At 38.0% G+C, this 20,285-nt stretch overlaps 1 protein-coding gene across 1 annotated transcript in view; it reads left to right on the top strand.

Moving 5' to 3' along the window:
- The window catches only part of LOC126191433 (V-type proton ATPase subunit d), a 50,854-nt gene extending 45,768 nt beyond the window's left edge, over positions 1 to 5,086 (top strand). Inside the window, exon 7 of the mRNA XM_049932309.1 lies at positions 4,104 to 5,086. Within this exon, the coding sequence (XP_049788266.1) occupies positions 4,104 to 4,265 (162 nt within the window). The 3' untranslated portion in view covers positions 4,266 to 5,086. The remainder of the gene's footprint in view (positions 1 to 4,103) is intronic.
- The last annotated feature ends 15,199 nt before the right edge of the window (positions 5,087 to 20,285 follow it).

The following is a 20,285-nucleotide window of genomic DNA, read 5'->3' as shown; positions in this document are numbered from 1 at the left end:
TAGCAGCATCTTCAGTCCAGTTTCTTCTTTTTTTCTTATCAACCATGTCATTATTTTAAAGTTGACATTTTTTACTTCATCTGCTCTCAATGAGCATTTTGCCCATAAAACCCTGTTTAAAAATGCTATATGATTCTTGGCCTCACATCTGATAAATAACTTACATGGATATTGTACCTTAAGGATTTGAATGCATTGTGGGATAGGGATATCTTAAAAGCACTTCAGCTGTGGAAATATGGCTCTGAAACTAGCCTGACTCCAATTGGCTAGTCTAGTGGACGAGATAACTGACTTCAGTTGAGGAGGAGCATGTTCAGATTTCTGTGTGATCATGTAGATGAAGGTTTTCTTTATTCTCCATAAGTAATTAAGGCAAATGTCTTTATGGATGCTTTGAAGAAACCAGGCCCATTTTCATGCCACATCCTTGTTCCTGCCTAGCTATTACAAACTGTTCATTGAAGGATCAATAGTGGCGGGGGGACTAAAATGTGATATATGTTGGAAACTGATTAAAAACTGCTGCTTAAGTAATTAAAAGGGAAATTTTGAAAGAAATTGGAAGGTACGCATATCCTGAGTGAACTTTAACTGACATTAGTATCAACAGACCCTTAATATTCAATACATATATTCAGCATTTAAATTTACGTACTTCTTTTTCTGTTACCACCATTGTGCATTGAGATTGGTATGACAATACTGGTTCCGGATCGCCCATCTTCTGCTCACGTAAATTATTCTTGTCTACTTCAATCCTCTTGATGCAGGATTCTCAGCACATCTCGGAATGATGAACAGTCGGCTATGGTCATCGTGAATGTACAAATAAACTTTACTAGCTCGATCAGTTTCTATTACACCTTTTATGAACAATTGGCATATATATAAAGAAAAGAACGAGAGAGAAAAGAAAAGATAAGAAAATAATAATAATAATAATGTCTGAGAAAAGAAAGAAAGAATAAGAATAATAATAATAATAATAATAATAATAATAATAATATGTTACATTACAAGGAACATTAAACACTAATCCATCTCTTCATATTCGTCTTCTAAATTAAGCTTATGAGCTACCAATTGCAGCCTAGTGTTCTCTCTTTCCTTGTTGTGTGACCCACAACCAGTGACATTCCATATGTAGTTTGTGTAGCAGTAGAGTGAAATTTAATGTGCCGTCTTGAAACAATAAGGCCATTTGTGATCCGTTTCAAGCAGAATGTTGTGGCACTTGATGATAAAGGGTACAGAATTATTTATATTTTACAGGAATGCGAAGTGTACTGTGTTTATAAGATTTAGACAATAGTTTTTTTATAAATTTTAGTGCAGCTGTGCACATCTAATATTGGACATGTATAGATCTAAGAAGGCTGCATTGGTAGTCCCTGAATGTGCTTTGTAACTGGTTGTGTGTTAAATTATGGCAAGGACATGTTTCTTTTTACCACCTGAGCTGGCACCTAATAGGTTAGAAGAAGAGGAGGAAGTGATACATGTTTTATTGGATCCATCCAATTACATTATATCTTCAAAAAGTGGTAATTTTTATTGATATATTATTATGTATACTGGCACACAGACCTGTTTTTGTAATTGACCAACTTATATTTTTCCAATCCTTTCTTTCAGTGTATGACTCATCAGTGTATGTTAAAAGTATATTTCAAAACAAAGATTGTATGGGCAATTCTTAATGTAATCTAATTTTGTGCATAAGTCTGCCAGATAATATAAAAATAATGGGTTTCATCCCAATCACTACATAGCTTTTGGGTAAAAATTCATACATTATGGCAGCTTTGCCTTTTTTTTTTTTTTTTTTTTTTTTTTTTTTTTTTTTTTTTTTTTTTTTTTTTTTTTTTTTTTTTGAGCACTTTTGTCAGGTTTCTTCCACACCATGCTCTGACATTTTGTGCCGAGGTTCGAGCCATGGACCCAGGTCTTATCCCCATTTGAATGCTCATACAGCATTCCCTGTAGACAGACGTTAACTTCTGACAGATATTGACAGTGGATAGTTTTGCTGCGACAAAAAACAAATGACAGAGGCAACTCGCAAGCAGACACACTTTGTAGTGGTAATAATAATATGTCATTTCTTTTGTAATATAAAGGCAAAACTAATTCATTGATTTGCATTGTGCTCCCTTCATTTTATTAACTGTTTGACATCCTTTTGTCGTTTGGGACAACAATTGCAAAGTTAATTCAGTGTTTTTCATTTTTAATTATTTTTACGACATTTTGTCTCTGACCAGCTTCACCACGAAACTTTCATTCATTATAAACCCACAAGTTGAAGAAACTTGCATTTTCCGTAGCCAAACTCTGCTCCTACGTATTCTTTGTAAAATCTTGCCTAGTCTTTATATTCCTTCCAGTGGACCCCCCACCCGCTACCCCATTCCAATTTTTCCCAGAGATGTTACTCTCTTTTAATTCTTAAGGTTCCCCACTCTGGCATTACAATTATACCATTCAAGCATTGGTCTAGCTTTAAACTGTATCTGTTATTTTTGCATGATAACCAGGAACAATAACTTGCATGCAATATTTGTGAGATAAACATTTGGTCTGCAAAAGCTGAAAGAGCATTCTGGACATCAACCAAAGAAGCTGTCTTAAGCTACTTGTCTTATGCCTGCATGGGTAGATGTTACCCTGTCCAGTCTTGGAATCCTTGGACGAAGGGAAGCAATAGTTATTCAAAGATGCTCATAATTTCCCAGAGCCTTTGCAGAGTGAAAATATTCTGACCATGTAATCCAGAAACATATTTCACATGACACCAGGAATCCTACCTTGGCTGTGAATAAACCACTGACCAGTAATTCCCTTATCATGCAAGACTTGAGCAGGAAACTCTGCTACCACTTATCACACCTGGAAGTGGGTGTTATCCTGACCAAAACTCTATTGTGGGCCTCCAGAATGTTCTATTGCCTGCACAACCTATGTAACATCATATTGTGTTGCAATCTGGTGCCCTACAGCCCCCTTCACCTGCGGATGATCCATGTGCTATACCTGTCCCATAAACCAACTGATCCGCACCTCCTATTAAACACTTTTCACAGCCATTTCGTGTACAGTTAAAGGTAGGAACATGTATGAAAGCAGCCATGTCATCTAACAGCAGTGCTATAATTACTGAGCAGTGTTCTGTGTAACAGTGACAACTAACCTGCTCCCAACTCACACAAATTGCCACCTGCAAACAATGGCACCAGTTTTTGAACATTGTGCACACCACATCATCAGTATTTAAACAGCTGTTTTACTACCCAAGTCATTTACAGCCTCCTGTTTCCCCATTACTGTATGGCTACTCAACTGCTAGTCAACCTCTGGAAGCAGTCAACCCTATTAAACATCTGGAACTAAGTATATGGAGAGATTTAAGGTGACTTGAGCACACAAAATAAATAGCAAGAAAGGCAAATGCAAGACTAAAATACATTGCACAAATCTTTGGGAAGTGTAATCCACCCTTGAAGGAGGTGGCTTACAAGACACTTGGGTGACTTATACTTGAATATTGCTTGTCAGTCTGAGACCTGTACCAGAGAGGAATGACAGAAGAAATAGAGGAGATCCAGAAAGAGCAGTGCACTTCATGACAGGTTGTTTCGATAAATGGGAAAGCATTGTGGATATGCTCAACTAAATCCAGTGGCAGATGTTTCATAAGCTATCTTGCAGAATATAGATGTACTTATTCCTGTAAATTATAAATTTTATTCCACTTCTGCAATCTCTCTCTCTCTCTCTCTCTCTCTCTCTCTCTCTCTCTCTCTCTCTCTCACTCAGCATATGTATAGGTGTGCATTCCTGAGTGTTGTGATGCAATTATGCCAGAAGATCTTAATGAGCTTATGATATCTCAGTGTCAACATGACACCCATAAGTAATCCACTGATAGGGTGTTGCCTTCTTTCATTTCAGTTTCTTTTTAATAGTGAATGCATCACATCAAGTGGTAAGTTACTAGACACACAAGTAGGTCTTGAAATTATTATGTAGTAAGAGAACTTGGACTAAGAATGAAGGAAGCTCTCCAACATTATCTGAATCCTACACATTTCTCTTTTCAGGTACGATTGAATGTGAATGCATTTTTACAACAGTTCCACTTTGGTGTGTTCTATTCGTACTTGAAACTGAAGGAACAGGAATGTCGTAACATTGTATGGATTGCAGAATGTGTTGCCCAGAAACACAGGGCAAAAATTGATAACTACATTCCAATATTCTGAGACAATTTCCACTACTGTAATATATTTAAAAGTTATGTGCTGAAGACCAGTGATATGTCTTCACTTAGTGTGTAAAAACAAAACCTGATTCTTCGTTGCGTGTGTCACTCTTTTTATTTGGTAACTCATTAAATTATGCATTAATAAAGCGTGCATAAAGTACACCATGAATTTGTAAATAGAGTTGTCGTATTGTTTCCCACATCCTTTCACAGTAAAGTATTATGGGCTGGGGTATATAAGGGCAATAGGTGTAATAATGTTTTGGTGGAAGTATAGTGTGTACTGGATAATGATTGTATAAAAGTATTAAAATTGAAAGAATATAAATTCTTCAAATGTTGTAGGGTTTGTATTTTTTTGCCTTCAGTAATAATCGTACACTGTCATTTAGAGGAGCTATTTCAGTGTTTTAAATTAGAAGAACTTCCATGTACATATTTTGGCATGTGTTCAGTATTAATAAATATTGATTTATACCATAGAAGACATGTTTTTAAGCACAGTATGTAAAACTGACATTGTTAAAAAATACTAATTATTGTATTAAATATTCATTGTGACCCCAAATTTTGTACATATAGGATAGTGGTTTACGTAGCAAAAATTTGACTGCAGAAAATTTTATTGTGATGTAATATATTGTTTCCCAGTCTGTGTTGTACATTCCTGTTGTTACAGACGCATGTGTCATATACCTGTACATCATGTAATATTTGTGTGTGTGTGTGTGTGTGTGTGTGTGTGTGTGTGTGTGTGTGTTAAAGCCACAGATTGTACAAACTATGTATTATCCAAGAAATACAGTTTTCTTCACAAATCATTAATTTTCCATTAATTACTCAGTAAGTTAAAAGTGAATCTCAGTCCACTAGTTAAATCATTGACTTGTGAATATTATGCATTAATTTGCCTGCAGAAATTGCTACATATAAGCATAAACGTGACCAATCGTTACATAGGCTTGCATTTCTGGGTAATTGCATGTGCGCGCACACTGTTGACATTTTTGCAGATGTCCTTTCCCCATGACACCTGTGGTTATATAACCAGTGTATCAGAAAACTGACAGTACTTTCATCCACTTTCATATAGCACTTACTGAATTTTGCCTGTCTACATTTAGCATGGACTACTGTGCTAGTGAGTACTTCATTCTAAAATATCATGTATATGGATATTTTAAATTCTGTGAACTCTTGAGGCCACGACTGTTCAGAATGTAATATGTTTGGTGTAAGACCGAGCAAAGGGCACAGTGGTTATCACACTGGACTCTCATTCAGGAGGCTGATGGTTCAAACCCGGGTTCGGCCATCCTGATTTAGGTTTTCCATGATTTCCCTAAATTGATACAGACAAATGCTAGCATGGTTCCTATGAAAGGGCACAGCCGATTTCTTCCCCATCCTTCCCTAATCCGACCTTGTGCTTCATCTCTAATGTCCTTGGTGTTAACGCAATGCTAAACACTAATCTCATCCTCGTCCTCCTCCTCAGATGTCCATAGAGTGATGAAAACGTGTCCATGGTTCATCCTGTTTGAATAATGTTGCTCTACAAACTGGAGGAGGGGAACCTTGTTTGAAAGGCAGCAAGGCAGAAGTTCTGGCCCATGCATGATTACTGGAATTTAATCCACAAGAAGACTAGGAAAAGTACTCAACAGGTTTAATAAGCATACAAGCTTAAAACTCGGCAACAAGTGGAAGGGGGCATTTGATACAGAGATACTATCAAGAATTATACTTGATAGCCGACATTCTGCTGTGATGGTGTAGGTTAAGTAGCACTATGGACACTTACGTATCCTCGGATTGCAGGTGGTACTATTACAGAATTCACCCTCTTGTGTTTCCACCTTCTGTATATCACTAGAGACCAGATTATATGCATCATAAAAACTTAAAATAGCCATGAAAAATGCTTAAAAATGCATGAAAAGTGTCAAAATATGCAAGATCAAATATTAAAAAAAAACATGGTAGTTACTGTGTACATTATATCTCAGTCGAACCTGTGCATATCAATTACGAGGAAGAGTGCCGGCCACGTGAAAAATCAGTACATTTTGAACGGTGGTATCATTTTCTGAACACTTCTGGTACAGGTTAGGAAGGGGGCCTTTCTGGGATTATTTTCTAAAAATTTGGAAACTGGTGACGCATACCATGGTTAAAGTAGTTTTCCTTCTTTGGTATTGTTGTTGGTAACAAGCAGATGCGATGTGAGGGAGTCGCAATGAAACAATCAATATGTACAGAACCAACTTTGTGTATCGCTTGCAGAGGGACATGTTCAAAAGCTCCATAATATTTTATTTAAAAAACAATATACACTCATGAATTTTTTTGAACAGCATTAACTATTAATTAATACTACCTGACCAAAGCATCATTTACAATTCATTGTACGTTTTCCCAATATTTTAAACATAAATGACCGAGTACTGTTCCAAATGTTCATTAGTAAGATTTTGTCCTTGATCACTCAAATCATTTTTATAAGCAGAAAAGGACCATTCTACATCAACTGTGGTAGCTGGGCAGTATTTGAATTTGGGTGCTATGTTGGCAGTTATTATTTTTGGTAAAAGTACACCCATCCCATTAATAAAACTATCAATTGGCACAAGGGTTCAAAGCCTGGGTTATTGTTTAAGGGGCTCCGGAATGCCCTATACTTGCAATGTTAAAATAACGCTTATAAATTACATCTTTCCTTACAAAGTATTTGCGGTAGGAAGTTGAACTTTTTACAGATTATTTATTGGAATATGGGCTACAACTTAACACAGGGATTTTACAAAATTTTAGTTCAGTTATTAAAGATGATTTTTTTTCAATTGTAATGAAAATTCACAACATTTTTTGCAATTTTTTATTTATATATTCAAAAATATACAGTTTTTTGGAAAAAGGCTGTGTTAAATTATGCAGAAGGTACTGTGTAACATTTACTGAAAGTTTGAAACAAATATGTTTGGAAGATCTTAGAAAACATGTAATTAGTATGAGAAAATAAAAGTTTTGGGAATCGAGCGACAAAGATTGGATTAACTTTTTAGTGCATTCCAGGTCCATAGGATGGATTATCTTCATCCTCTGCAAACTCCTCCTCCAGCTTCCTCTTGTTCCTCCTCCTGTTTACTCTTGCTTGTATTTCTAGACTCTTTACAGCCCTGTCTGCAGCCCGAAGGCGTTCCTTGTCTAAAGCAAGCATCGCTCGTACCATGTTAGAACCTATCTTCATTCCCATATTTCTAAATACCTTGCACCTTACAATGTTGCCATCATTGAAAGTCGCAACAGCATCATACACACCAAAGTGAAGTGTTTCTATTCCAACAAATACAGTCTTGGGGATTCTCGACCATATAACACTATTTACACTTTCATTGGGGTTTTGAGTTTTTCCGTGAATACACTTTTTCAACAGTTCAGGTGCTGCTAAGTCTCTGAAAATAGGTTTTATCACCTCCATTATTGCATCTCACATCACTAAAATGTACCTGATGAACACGGACGTTAATAATAACACCATTTGACAGCAGTTTAACAGCGCCACAGTGGGTCACGCCCATGTAGAACACATTTTAAAAAAAAATTTAAAAATAGTTGTAGTCTTCGGAATTGAATAAATTATATATCTATTAAAAGGTAATAGTCTGCAGATTCAGAAAACGCAAAAAAGTAAAAATTGAACTTTTCATGATTTTGAGCCTTTAATGTTTTCAGACTTTTCTTTTAAGTTTTATTGGGAATACCTCCAGCTTATGAGTAGTTCACTAGAATAATTTGATCTATTAACTGAATAGTCATTTAGTGCCAAACCTGAATTCCAGGCTTTTTAATACTTGCAAGTATATGGGAAAAACGAGTGCTAATCACACCAGTGTCTCTTAATACCGGAATCGTTAAACACTTCGTTGCATTGGCAAACTGCCTAAGCCTCTGCACTATCGAATTCATTTAGTACCCCTCTAATGGCCTCAAAATGTTCATTGCAAAACACCACAGCTTCAACCCACGTACCCCAACGAGTTACCAGTGGTTTGGGAGGTAAAGGCACATTTGGTAGTTCCTCTTTGTAGGTCTTGATGTGAGCAGGAGCCTTTAGAAACCCTTTCTTTGTGTATGAGATCAGTTTATTTACATTCACAAACATGGAACGTACTTCAGCAGGGCGATGTACTCCATGAGCAAAACATCTCATATGAATTAAATTGGGATAAAATACTCAGTGGGCTTTTCCTGCTTTGAACATATAAGGAGCAGCATCTGAAATAAACACAAACACCCTTTCATCTGCAAAAGATTCATGAAATATTTCCTAATACCCTTATTCACAAATCTGGTGATCATAGAATGATTTACTTTTTCAAGTTTTGCAGGCTGCTAAATAGTAAGGAGTGGCTCTTCTTTTAAAGCACCAACAATTAAATTTGCAATTTAATGGTCACAAGTGCCTGTAATTTCATCAACTGAAATCCAGATAATGCTGTCCCTGAGTTCACTGCATATTGTAAGTTTGTGAAAAGGAATATTGCTTGCAATGAATGCTTCAAATAGATCCCTGTTAAACCAACTTTTTTTGTTACCTTTGGACAAATCCCTGCTATTGCAACTTGCTGTTGTCAGAGGTTGTTGTTGTGGTCCTTTCTTCTGCATTCTTGTGATATGAAGACTTGTCCTAACATGCTGGTCTATTTCAAACTTTTTTTTTTTTTTTTTTTTTTTTTTTTTTTTTTTTTTTTTTTTTTTTTTTTTTTTTTTTTTGCGCGAAATGTTTCTCTCGCAAGCTTGACAATATAAAACAATTCTGTTACATGTAAATGTTCCAGGATGGTCAGCTATCCACAAAACGTTTCTTTTTTCAGGCGGCATGGTGCACAACATGTTACGCACTACATGTCGTAACATGTTCAACTGTGTGCAAGTAAATAGAAAGCTGAACTGAAACAATGGACGTGCGACTAAAAGCTCGCATAGTTTAATTTAATTGTTGCTGACGCGTTCGGTTTGACAGCAGAAGGGATTAACCAGAGGGTTGGGCACAGGAGCATTGACTCTGTCTACCAGTTCCTGTTCCTCTTCTGTAATGAATTCGCTAGGCAGTGGCCTCTTGGTTAGCGATTGCACACAGTTCTAGGTTGCGGTCAATCTGAGAGACATCAAAACTAGATTGAGCTTGCCTGCCTGTCTAAATTTTTAAAATATTGTAAACATAGACCGAAAATATGCATCATCACTAGTTTTTGGTTAAAATATGCAGGAGCCAAATACGCAAATGCATATGCAACAAGTATCTCTGGATATCACAGTGTAAGCTGACCTATCAGAAAATGGGCATCTCATGTAAGAGGAGCTCCCATGTGTGTTTCTGTGTCGCATGCTTTTTCTGGGCCTATGAAATATTTTCCAAAAGTATGAAACTTTATGAATTTGAGCTGGAAAAAGTTTTAATCGAGAATACTCAAAGATAATGAAGCAATTTTCACCTTTGGTGTAACTTTACTTTGTAAGTGTAGTAGCGCCTCACAGAACTAACGCCTTAACATAGACCCTTGAGTTATCTTGTTTTTATTATTTTGACAGAAACTTAAAATCCAAAAGAATAATTGTGCAACTTAAGAAAAGACCTTTAAAAAATGAAACCCACTTATATCCATTGCAGCACTGATAGTTGTGTGTATGCCCTCTAGAGAGTACCTGTTACTACGTTTGTAGCCTGGCTGTTGTGTTTTGGTTGAGGTGGTTGCCACTAGATATTGTTTAGTTTTAGTTTTGTCATGTCCTGTAGATCATTTTCCTGATTATTTTATCGATATGATTTGGAACAGGTCAGATTACAAGATATATATACTCACACGTACAGTGCTAATATTAATATTACTGAAATTTTTAGTTCTACACATGCAACTACACCTAGATGTACAATTTTTTTTCCTCTTTTTTTTTTTTTACCATTTCTGAAACACTCGTCCATGAAGTAGAAGGAGTTGTCCAAAAGAAATGATTTTAAGCTAGATTTAAAACTTGATCACGAATTGAGATGGATTATTTGTAACGAATTTCATTACCGAATATATGTACTGTGATGGTGCAGTTAGGTATTTTAAATCCTTGGAAAGGTGCCTACATGATGTCCTTGGGTGAACACCACTAATTATTCTCACTGCTCTCTTTTGTGCAATCAATACTTTATGTCCAAGTATGAGTTACCCATAAAACTATTCCATAAGACATTATTGAGTGGAAATTGTCTTTACTGTGTGCAGCTTTGGATGCTCGGCGACGAAACACGCACTTTCAGACTCTCAAGGTACTGTTGTTTAGGCAATGCTTTCAAAAAAGAATTATGATAGAGAAGATTGACATTGAATTTAGCAGCTATGAAAGTGAAGAAGTATGTGATCTTACACCATTGGAGACTGAAAGTAATGACAGTTTGTAAGTTGAGGGATAAATGTCCTCCAGTGGTAAGAGATAAATACATCCAGGTGTGCTCCAGGCAGCTCCTCCAAGATTTATGTTCACAGGAAACCATTGTGAAATACATGGTTAGACTTCATAGCTACACAGAAACTAAAAAAATGCTTTCAAGTTTCAGGATAATTTAGTCAAAATCCAGTGCAAGACTATATGTGGTATTATAGTACTGATGATTTTCAAAATTTGGAACTCAGTATTTTGAGCTTTAAAAGCCTCCTGTACATGTCTATGTGTAATTTCCAATCATTGTAGGACTTTTTCATGAATAAAAAATATTTTTTGAAACGTAAGTTGAAATAAAAAAAGATTGTTGAAGGGTTAAATTAAAAAATGATGCATGTAATGCAAGCATTCTACCGTGATCAAGGAGTGATGCTATGTTCATTGTATTTGAGAAGCTACACATGTTCCTTGGTTGGTGCCAAAAGGAAAGCATCTCTGAGAACTCTGCCAGTGTTTAATGAGTACATGCTTGGCAAACTGGGGTTTTTGGGGCTGGAGGCTGGGGAGACCCACTATGTCGACATTACTCTAAGCTCTAGTATTGCATCAGTGACAAGTGTATGGTTCGACACAGGAACATTGTGTATCATAAGGAAAAGGGTGTTCATTTAACTGCCCCATTCATGCGGATGGTACCAACAACTGTATAAATTCTCAACCTCCAGGTGTATCTATTGCTAATGGGATGGATGCCTGTTGTTGTTGTTGTTGTGGTCTTCAGTCCTGAGACTGGTTTGATGCAGCTCTCCATGCTACTCTATCCTGTGCAAGCTTCTTCATCTCCCAGTACCTACTGCAACCTACATCCTTCTGAATCTGCTTAGTGTATTGATCTCTTGGTCTCCCTCTACGATTTTTACCCTCCACGCTGCCCTCCAATGCTAAAATTGTGATCCCTCGATGCCTCAGAACATGTCCTACCAACCGATCCCTTCTTCTAGTCAAGTTGTGCCACAAACTTCTCTTCTCCCCAATCCTATTCAATACCTCCTCATTAGTTACGTGATCTACCCACCTTATCTTCAGCATTCTTCTGTAGCACCACATTTCGAAAGCTTCTATTCTCTTCTTGTCCAAACTAGTTATCGTCCATGTCTCACTTCCATACATGGCTACACTCCATACAAATACTTTCAGAAACGACTTCCTGACACCTAAATCTATATTCGATGTTAACAAATTTCTCTTCTTGAGAAACGCTTTCCTTGCCATTGCCAGACTACATTTTATATCCTCTCTACTTCGACCATCATCGGTTATTTTACTCCCTAAATAGCAAAACTCCTTTACTACTTTAAGTGTCTCATTTCCTAATCTAATTCCCTCAGCATCACCTGACTTAATTTGACTACATTCCATTATCCTCGTTTTGCTTTTGTTGATGTTCATCTTATATCCTCCTTTCAAGACACTGTCCATTCCGTTCAACTGCTCTTCCAAGTCCTTTGCTGTCTCTGACAGAATTACAATGTCATCGGCAAACCTCAAAGTTTTTACTTCTTCTCCATGAATTTTAATACCTACTCCGAATTTTTCTTTTGTTTCCTTTACTGCTTGCTCAATATACAGATTGAATAACATCGGGGAGAGGCTACAACCCTGTCTCACTCCTTTCCCAACCACTGCTTCCCTTTCATGCCCCTCGACTCTGATAACTGCCATCTGGTTTCTGTACAAATTGTAAATAGCCTTTCGCTCCCTGTATTTTACCCCTGCCACCTTCAGAATTTGAAAGAGAGTATTCCAGTCAACATTGTCAAAAGCTTTCTCTAAGTCTACAAATGCTAGAAACGTAGGTTTGCCTTTTCTTAATCTTTCTTCCAAGATAAGTCGTAAGGTCAGTATTGCCTCACGTGTTCCAACATTTCTACGGAATCCAAACTGATCTTCCCCGAGGTCGGCTTCTACCAGTTTTTCCATTCGTCTGTAAAGAATTCGCGTTAGTATTTTGCAGCTGTGACTTATTAAACTGATTGTTCGGTAATTTTCACATCTGTCAACACCTGCTTTCTTTGGGATTGGAATTATTATATTCTTCTTGAAGTCTGAGGGTATTTCGCCTGTCTCATACATCTTGCTCACCAGATGGTAGAGTTTTGTCATGACTGGCTCTCCCGAGGCCATCAGTAGTTCTAATGGAATGTTGTCTACTCCCGGGGCCTTGTTTTGACTCAGGTCTTTCAGTGCTCTGTCAAACTCTTCACGCAGTATCTTATCTCCCATTTCACCTTCATCTACATCCTCTTCCATTTCCATAATATTGTCCTCAAGTACATCGCCCTTGTATAAACCCTCTATATACTCCTTCCACCTTTCTGCTTTCCCTTCTTTGCTTAGAACTGGGTTGCCATCTGAGCTCTTGATATTCATACAAGTGGTTCTCTTCTCTCCAAAGGTCTCTTTAATTTTCCTGTAGGCAGTATCTATCTTACCCCTAGTGAGACAAGCCTCTACATCCTTACATTTGTCCTCTAGCCATCCCTGCTTAGCCATTTTGCACTTCCTGTCGATTTCATTTTTGAGACGTTTGTATTCCTTTTCGCCTGCTTCATTTACTGCATTTTTATATTTTCTCCTTTCATCAATTAAATTCAATATTTCTTCTGTTACCCAAGGATTTCTATTAGCCCGCGTCTTTTTACCTACTTGATCCTCTGCTGCCTTCACTACTTCATCCCTCAGAGTTACCCATTCTTCTTCTACTGTATTTCTTTCCCCCATTCCCGTCAATTGTTCCCTAATGCTCTCCCTGAAACTCTCTACAACCTCTGGTTCTTTCAGTTTATCCAGGTCCCATCTCCTTAAATTCCCACCTTTTTGCAGTTTCTTCAGTTTCAATCTGCAGTTCATAACCAATAGATTGTGGTCAGAATCTACATCTGCCCCAGGAAATGTCTTACAATTTAAAACCTGGTTCCTAAATCTCTGTCTTACCATTATATAATCTATCTGAAACCTGTCAGTATCTCCAGGCTTCTTCCATGTATACAGCCTCCTTTCATGATTCTTGAAACAAGTGTTAGCTATGATTAAGTTATGCTCTGTGCAAAATTCTACAAGGCGGCTTCCTCTTTCATTCCTTCCCCCCAATCCATATTCACCTACTATGTTTCCTTCTCTCCCTTTTCCTACTGACGAATTCCAGTCACCCATGACTATTAAATTTTCGTCTCCCTTCACTACCTGAATAATTTCTTTTATCTCGTCATACATTTCATCTATTTCTTCATCATCTGCAGAGCTAGTTGGCATATAAACTTGTACTACTGTAGTAGGCATGGGCTTTGTGTCTATCTTGGATGCCTGTTAAGGTGTGAATATTATTTCTGGGTGAACTACTAGTTGAAATTTTTTCCACCAACAGCCAGAGAAGGGTGGGGCCTGGAGTAATCAACATCAAATGTTAGGTGGATTAATAACTGTACATGTAAAACAAAATTTGGGGGAAGACGTGACAATCAATAATGTGCCAAGTTCCTAAATTCATTCATCTCTAGAATCTATGACACCCCCCCAACCTTAAAATCAATTAAATGTGTTCAGTATGGGGCTCTATTTATTGAGGTAGCACCTTAATAAGTAAGGATGATAATCGAATTTGGGCAATACCCATTAGTGAACATGTCGTCATAGCGATGATGGTTGCTTAAATTAAGAAGTCCATCAAGAAGGCTAGAAAAGTTTTTATGCTGGAAAGAGCAGATAAACAGTTATCATCATCCTACTTAGACAACAAATGGACATGTTTAGTTCCAATACGATGGATGTAGAGCAATTATGGACAAAGTTTAAACTTAGTGATGTGACCAACCAACTGGTTGGTCAGTCAGTTTTTTTCATTCAGCTAGTTTTTTCAGTCGAATGGAACTAGTTCCTCTGGTTTATAGTGGCAATGTGAGACACCTGACTGACCGACCGACCCACCCACATCTATGACGGTTACGGCAGTTATGGATGGAAACTTCTCTGTGGGTTTGAGTGGTTTTACTTGAAAACTGTCTTCATTGTTTCAGGGTGTATGTGAACTGCAAGTAGATTTGCCAACTTTTTTTGAGAGACAAATGTATCTTATTTCAAGGAGGTTGAATAAAAAGCTTATTTCTAAAAATTATTTCCAAAATTTATGGATTTATTTACTTAAGTGTGAGTTGTTTGTGCTTCTAGTATTAAATGTTGATTTTTGGTTGGTTTTAAAAGGTTCATAACCAGTGCTGCATTATAAACGTATGCTTAAATAAATGAAAAATTAGTTTTTACTTCAGTTTATTGAATCTCTGTCTCCCAATACTTCTATTTCAATAAATGTTGGGGTGATGTGAACAAAATGCATGTAAGATACCATTTTTTGAATCCTTTGGGGACTTAATCACTTACATTTTAAGCTTATATTGCCACTTGTCAGAAGTATTTTTCACATGAAATATTTATCATCATTCATTAAGCTTCTTTGAATGTCTTTGATTAATATAGTCATTATCCTTGCAGATACTGTATGTTACACTGAATGTATCTTGTGGATCACTTTTATCCAGTCGTATGATTTCTTCCATTCCTTTGCCACCGAGTGGTTTGGAATTCTGACCCAGACATGAAGTTCACTATCAAGAAAAAGCCTATTCATACACATGAATGAAAAAGTGAACTAAAAGCTGCTTATTGGCACTCAGTAAAAGGCAAAAATTGGAGCAGTGATGCCAGCTATAACAGTGCAGCCAATAGTGATGATTTAACAGTGGCAAAACGATCAAATGTGTCTGCTCCGAACTGAATCCACCAGATTGTGTCAACTGTTTCTGTTTGGTTGCTCCCACAGATAAGTTTCACTCTAAAGACTGAACGAATAGTGCATTTGATATGTAAAGCTACAACCAACTGAATCAATAAATCATGCACTGGAGGGTATATGCCAAGCAAGTGGCTTAAGGACAGAAAATATCCATTGTGATTTAATAACAAAATTTAGAAAATGCTGAGGACACATAAATTATTGTACTCTCAGTTCAAAAGAGCACTGAAATGTCAACATGCAAATATTATTAAAAATTGTGTGCCTACAAAAACAACACACACACAGAATAGTGTTCATCATCCTACATCATCAAAAAATCTTTCCGAGAACTTGAGAAAATTCAAGTCCTACATAAATGCACTAACTGCATCATAGGCTTCTATCCAGTCACTTGTTGGCCAGGCTGATGCGGCAGTAGAAGGTAGGTAAAGGAAAACTGAAGTTTTCAGTTTTGCACCTAAGAAATCATTCACCATTATTTGACTGTCGCACAGCCTGCTGTATGGAGGACACAGAAGTAGGCATCCCTCACAATGAGAAGCAACTGAAAACAGATAAGTCTCCAGATGAATAGAATCCCAATTGTTTTGCATAGAGCTCTTCAGAATTGGCTCTTTTCTTGGCTTGCATTTACTGCAAATCTCTCAACCAGTACTAAGTCTCAAGTGACTGGAAAAAGTGCAGGTGGCTCCTTTGTATAAGAAATGTAAAATAACAGACCCGGAAAACTGTAGACCAATACCCTTAATGTTGGTCTGCAGCAAAATTCTTGAGCATATACTAAGATCGAGTATAATAAATTTCCTTGAGGTAAAAGTACTTCTGTCCACAAATCAGCACAGATTTAGATAGCATCACTTACGCAAAACTCAGCTTGCCCTTTTCTTGCTGGATATCCTGCAAACCATGGAAGTAGGGCTACAGGCAGATTCCATTCTCCTAGATTTCCATAAAAATTTTTGCACAGTGCCCCACTGCAACTGTTAACAAATGCCTGGGCACAGAATAACTTCCCAGATATGTGAGTGACTTGAAGACTTGTTAATAATAGGATGCAGTATGTTGTCCTGATTGGTGAGCGTTCATCAGAGGCAAAGGTACCACCAGGGCAGTGTGATAGGACTGCTCTTGTTCTCTATATACATGAATGATTTGAGGGATAGGGTGAGCAGGAATATGTGACTGCTGATGATGCTGTAATATATGGGAAAGTATCATTGTTGAGTGACTATTGGACAGAATTTATATTTGGTGTAAGGAATGGAAGCTTGCTGTAAATGTGGAAAAATGCAGGTGAGTAGGAAGAAACAGTCCTGCAGTGTTCGAATGTAGTATTAGTTTGTGTTACATGACACAGTTATGTCACTGTCTAGGTATAATGTGGCACAGCGATATGAAATGGGACAAGCACGTAAGGTTGCTAGTAGGGAAGACAAATGGTCAGCTTTGGTTTATTAGCAGAATCTTACAAAAGTGGAGCTCATCTGCAAAGAAGACCACATGTAGAACACAGATGTGACCCACTTTTGAGTGTTTGGGATATCCACCTGGTCAGATTAAAGGAAGACATTGAAACAATTCATAGATGTGCTGCTAGAGTCGTTACCAGTAGATTTGACAAACACTGAAGTATTGTGGAGATACTTTGTGAACTCAAATGGAAATCCCTGGAGGGAAGACAACATTTTCATGAAACACTAATGAGAAAATTTTGTGACCTGCCATCTGCAGCTTGCTGCACAATGATTCTACTGCTGCCATCCTACATGTAAAATAAGGACTCATATGGAGACAGATAAACAGTCATTTTTCCTTGCTCCCTCTTTGACTGGAATGGGAAAGGAAGCATCTAGCAGTGGTACAAGGTGCCCTCCACCACACACTATATCATAGCATGTGGAGTATGTATGTTGATGTAAATGTAGTGGCTGAAAAGCATAATTCCCATAAGTGAAGTTATGACCTCCTGCCACAATATTAGGTATACTTATGTGAAGGAATCTCTGAATGCTGAAGCAATGGTGTGATGAAAGGGAAGTAATGTCAGAAACATTATGATGGGAGTGAATGGCAAGATTTGGGGGTGGGGATGTAAAGTCTCCTTTATTATTGCTGTTGAGTTACCAACAGAGTACATTAAGGCAGAGTTCCTCCATCTAATAATACATCCCTATGTATCAAATATGTTGAAATGTTTTGAGTGACAGCCATATGGTCATATGAAGCTCATATGTAACAGTTGGTAGGAACAGTTGAAGAAGGAGTCCTAACTTTGCACATGATATGAATTAAATAATTCTGATAATTGCACGGTATAGAGCCAAATCTGCTTAGTGTTTCAGGATGCACAGAAGGTGCAGGAGACAAGTCATCAAGTGTCTTACACCGAGGCAAAGAAGCTGTACAGTAAGTACGAAGCTGGTCACCGAAGTATATGTCCACTTATTATGCATACCAACAGTTTAAGGAGAAGTACATACTCCTACAAGAGAATTAGTAAAACAATCATTACTTTCCTGTCAGTAGTCAAACAAATCAGTTGGTCAAAACATTGTGAAGGTTCATACACAAACTCACTGCACGTGCTGGTAAAAGCCTTGCACAGCAAATGATGTATCAAACATTGTGACACAACCATTGGCGAAGACTCGTAATAATGACTGTACCAATGAAAATGGTGCAGTCACAAATTATGTTGGAGATTTGGCCTCCAGTAATATTTATTGTTCCAATGGTGCTTGGGATTGCTCTCACATAACATTTAAAACAAGAACTACAAAGAACTCCTGAACCTTTTGGGTTAAGAACTATTAAAGAAGACTATTTGTGCCTCCCCAGTGCATTTTGGTCCCATCCTCACACCAGGCAAGTTAAACCAGGCTCCTTGTATTTCAGTTTTATCGAAGTGCTGTCCCACTGAGCATTGTAGGAAAGACATTGAAGCAAATAATAAACTGTCACCTGTCCCGGACCCTGGAGCCCAGGAACTTATGTGGATTCAGGGGTATTAGTTCATCATCAAATTAAGTTAACAGTGTGAAGACAGTACTAGCTGTGTTTTTCAGTGTTAACTGTATAAAATAAATAATTTACTCAAGAAAACTATAAAATTGAGACACAGTGCTGCTGCCCAAAACTTACCTTTAGGAGGTGAAATATTTAGTAAACCCAAAACACACAAAAAAGTAACTACCTGTATCGGCAGGACTAAATATTTTATCTGTCAAAGGTACACGCACTGGTCAGCATTTCAGTCCCATAATTATATAGTTTTTCTACTTTTCAATATGAAAGATAACATTGTTCCACCGTTGACTTGTTTTATGTCCCTTTATTTGTTGTTATTGACATATTTGTCTGTTATACCTTTATCAAACACGTAAATACATACCAGGAAATTAAAGTAAAAGTTTTCCAAAATAATTGAAAAGCCATGATCGCTTCAATCGTTTATTAGATGACCGGTTTCAGCACTCTGAAGGTGCCATCATCAGATCTGAAATGTGGATTAACATTTATAAACCATATGGACATCATGGCATCAGTCAGGCTTCGATTCCCTGTGCCACCGAACTTCCGGTTGCGGCCGCCGACATTCGGTTTGCGAGTGCTGACGCTTCGATTGCGGCCGCCGACAATCTGTTTGCAGGTGCCGACCCACCCCGGCGTCGCACCAGGTGGTGGTAGATGCGGAATCCCGTGGAGTGTCCTCTGCGGCCATCGTAGAAGGGTCTTGTGTCCGCTTGTGGCGTGACTCCTTGATGCAGTTAAGTAATGGTTGCCATGCCTTGCTTAGCTGAAAACCAGTGTCTCGGTTTCTGAGATTGTCTGTTACGCGAACTTCAGTGGCCTCCTTGAAGATGCTGTCTCAGTAGAAACGGGTAGGGGCCAGAATCTTGGTCTCTTCGTATGTCGCATTGTGTCCAGTTTCCAAGCAGTGTTCTTCCAGTGCCAATTTGGTGGGCTGGCCTAGGTGCATGTGGCAATGGTGTTCTGTCCAGTGGTCTTCGACTGTTCGGATTGTTTGACCGATGTAGGATTTGCCGCAACCACATGGAATATTATATACGCCCCATTCTTGAGGCCAAATCCATCTTTCACTGTCCCCAGTAGGGCCCGTATCTCGGATGGTGGTCGGAAGACAGTGTCAATTTTGTGTTGTTTTAGCAGTCTCCCAGTTTTTGGTGTCGTGTTGCCTGCATATGGTAGAAAGGCAAGGCTTGTTTCCTCATCTTTAGACTGTTCTTCATCTGGGTTTCTGCAGTGTTTCCATCGTCTGAGGGCTGTCTGAATCTGTCATTTGCTGTATCTGTTCTTGTGAAACACATTTTCTAGGTGTTTGAGTTCTTTGTGCAGACTTTGTTCGTCCGATACCGAGTATGCCCTATGAACCAGTGTGTTGAGCATCTCGTTGAGTTGTGCAGGATAGTGGCAATTCGAGGCATGCAGATATAGGTCTGTATGTGTAGGCTTTCGGTACACGCTATGATCCAGTGTGCACTTTTGATATCCGCTCTACGAGTACATCAAGAAAGGGTAATTTCCCTTCATTCTCGATCTATATGGTGAACCGTATGTTGTCATGGACGGAATTTAGATGTTCTAAAAACGTCTGTAGATGATCAGGTCCGTGGGGCCAGATGACAAACGGGTGATCCACATATCGGTAAAAACACATGGGTTTCCGTTCGGCCACTTGAAGTGCCTCTTCTTCGAAACTCTCCATAAATAAGT

The sequence above is a fragment of the Schistocerca cancellata genome, chromosome 6 (assembly GCF_023864275.1).
Source record: "Schistocerca cancellata isolate TAMUIC-IGC-003103 chromosome 6, iqSchCanc2.1, whole genome shotgun sequence".
NCBI lineage: Eukaryota > Metazoa > Arthropoda > Insecta > Orthoptera > Acrididae > Schistocerca > Schistocerca cancellata.
Note: the sequence above shows the minus strand (reverse complement) of the source record. Positions and strands in the feature narration are given on the sequence as shown.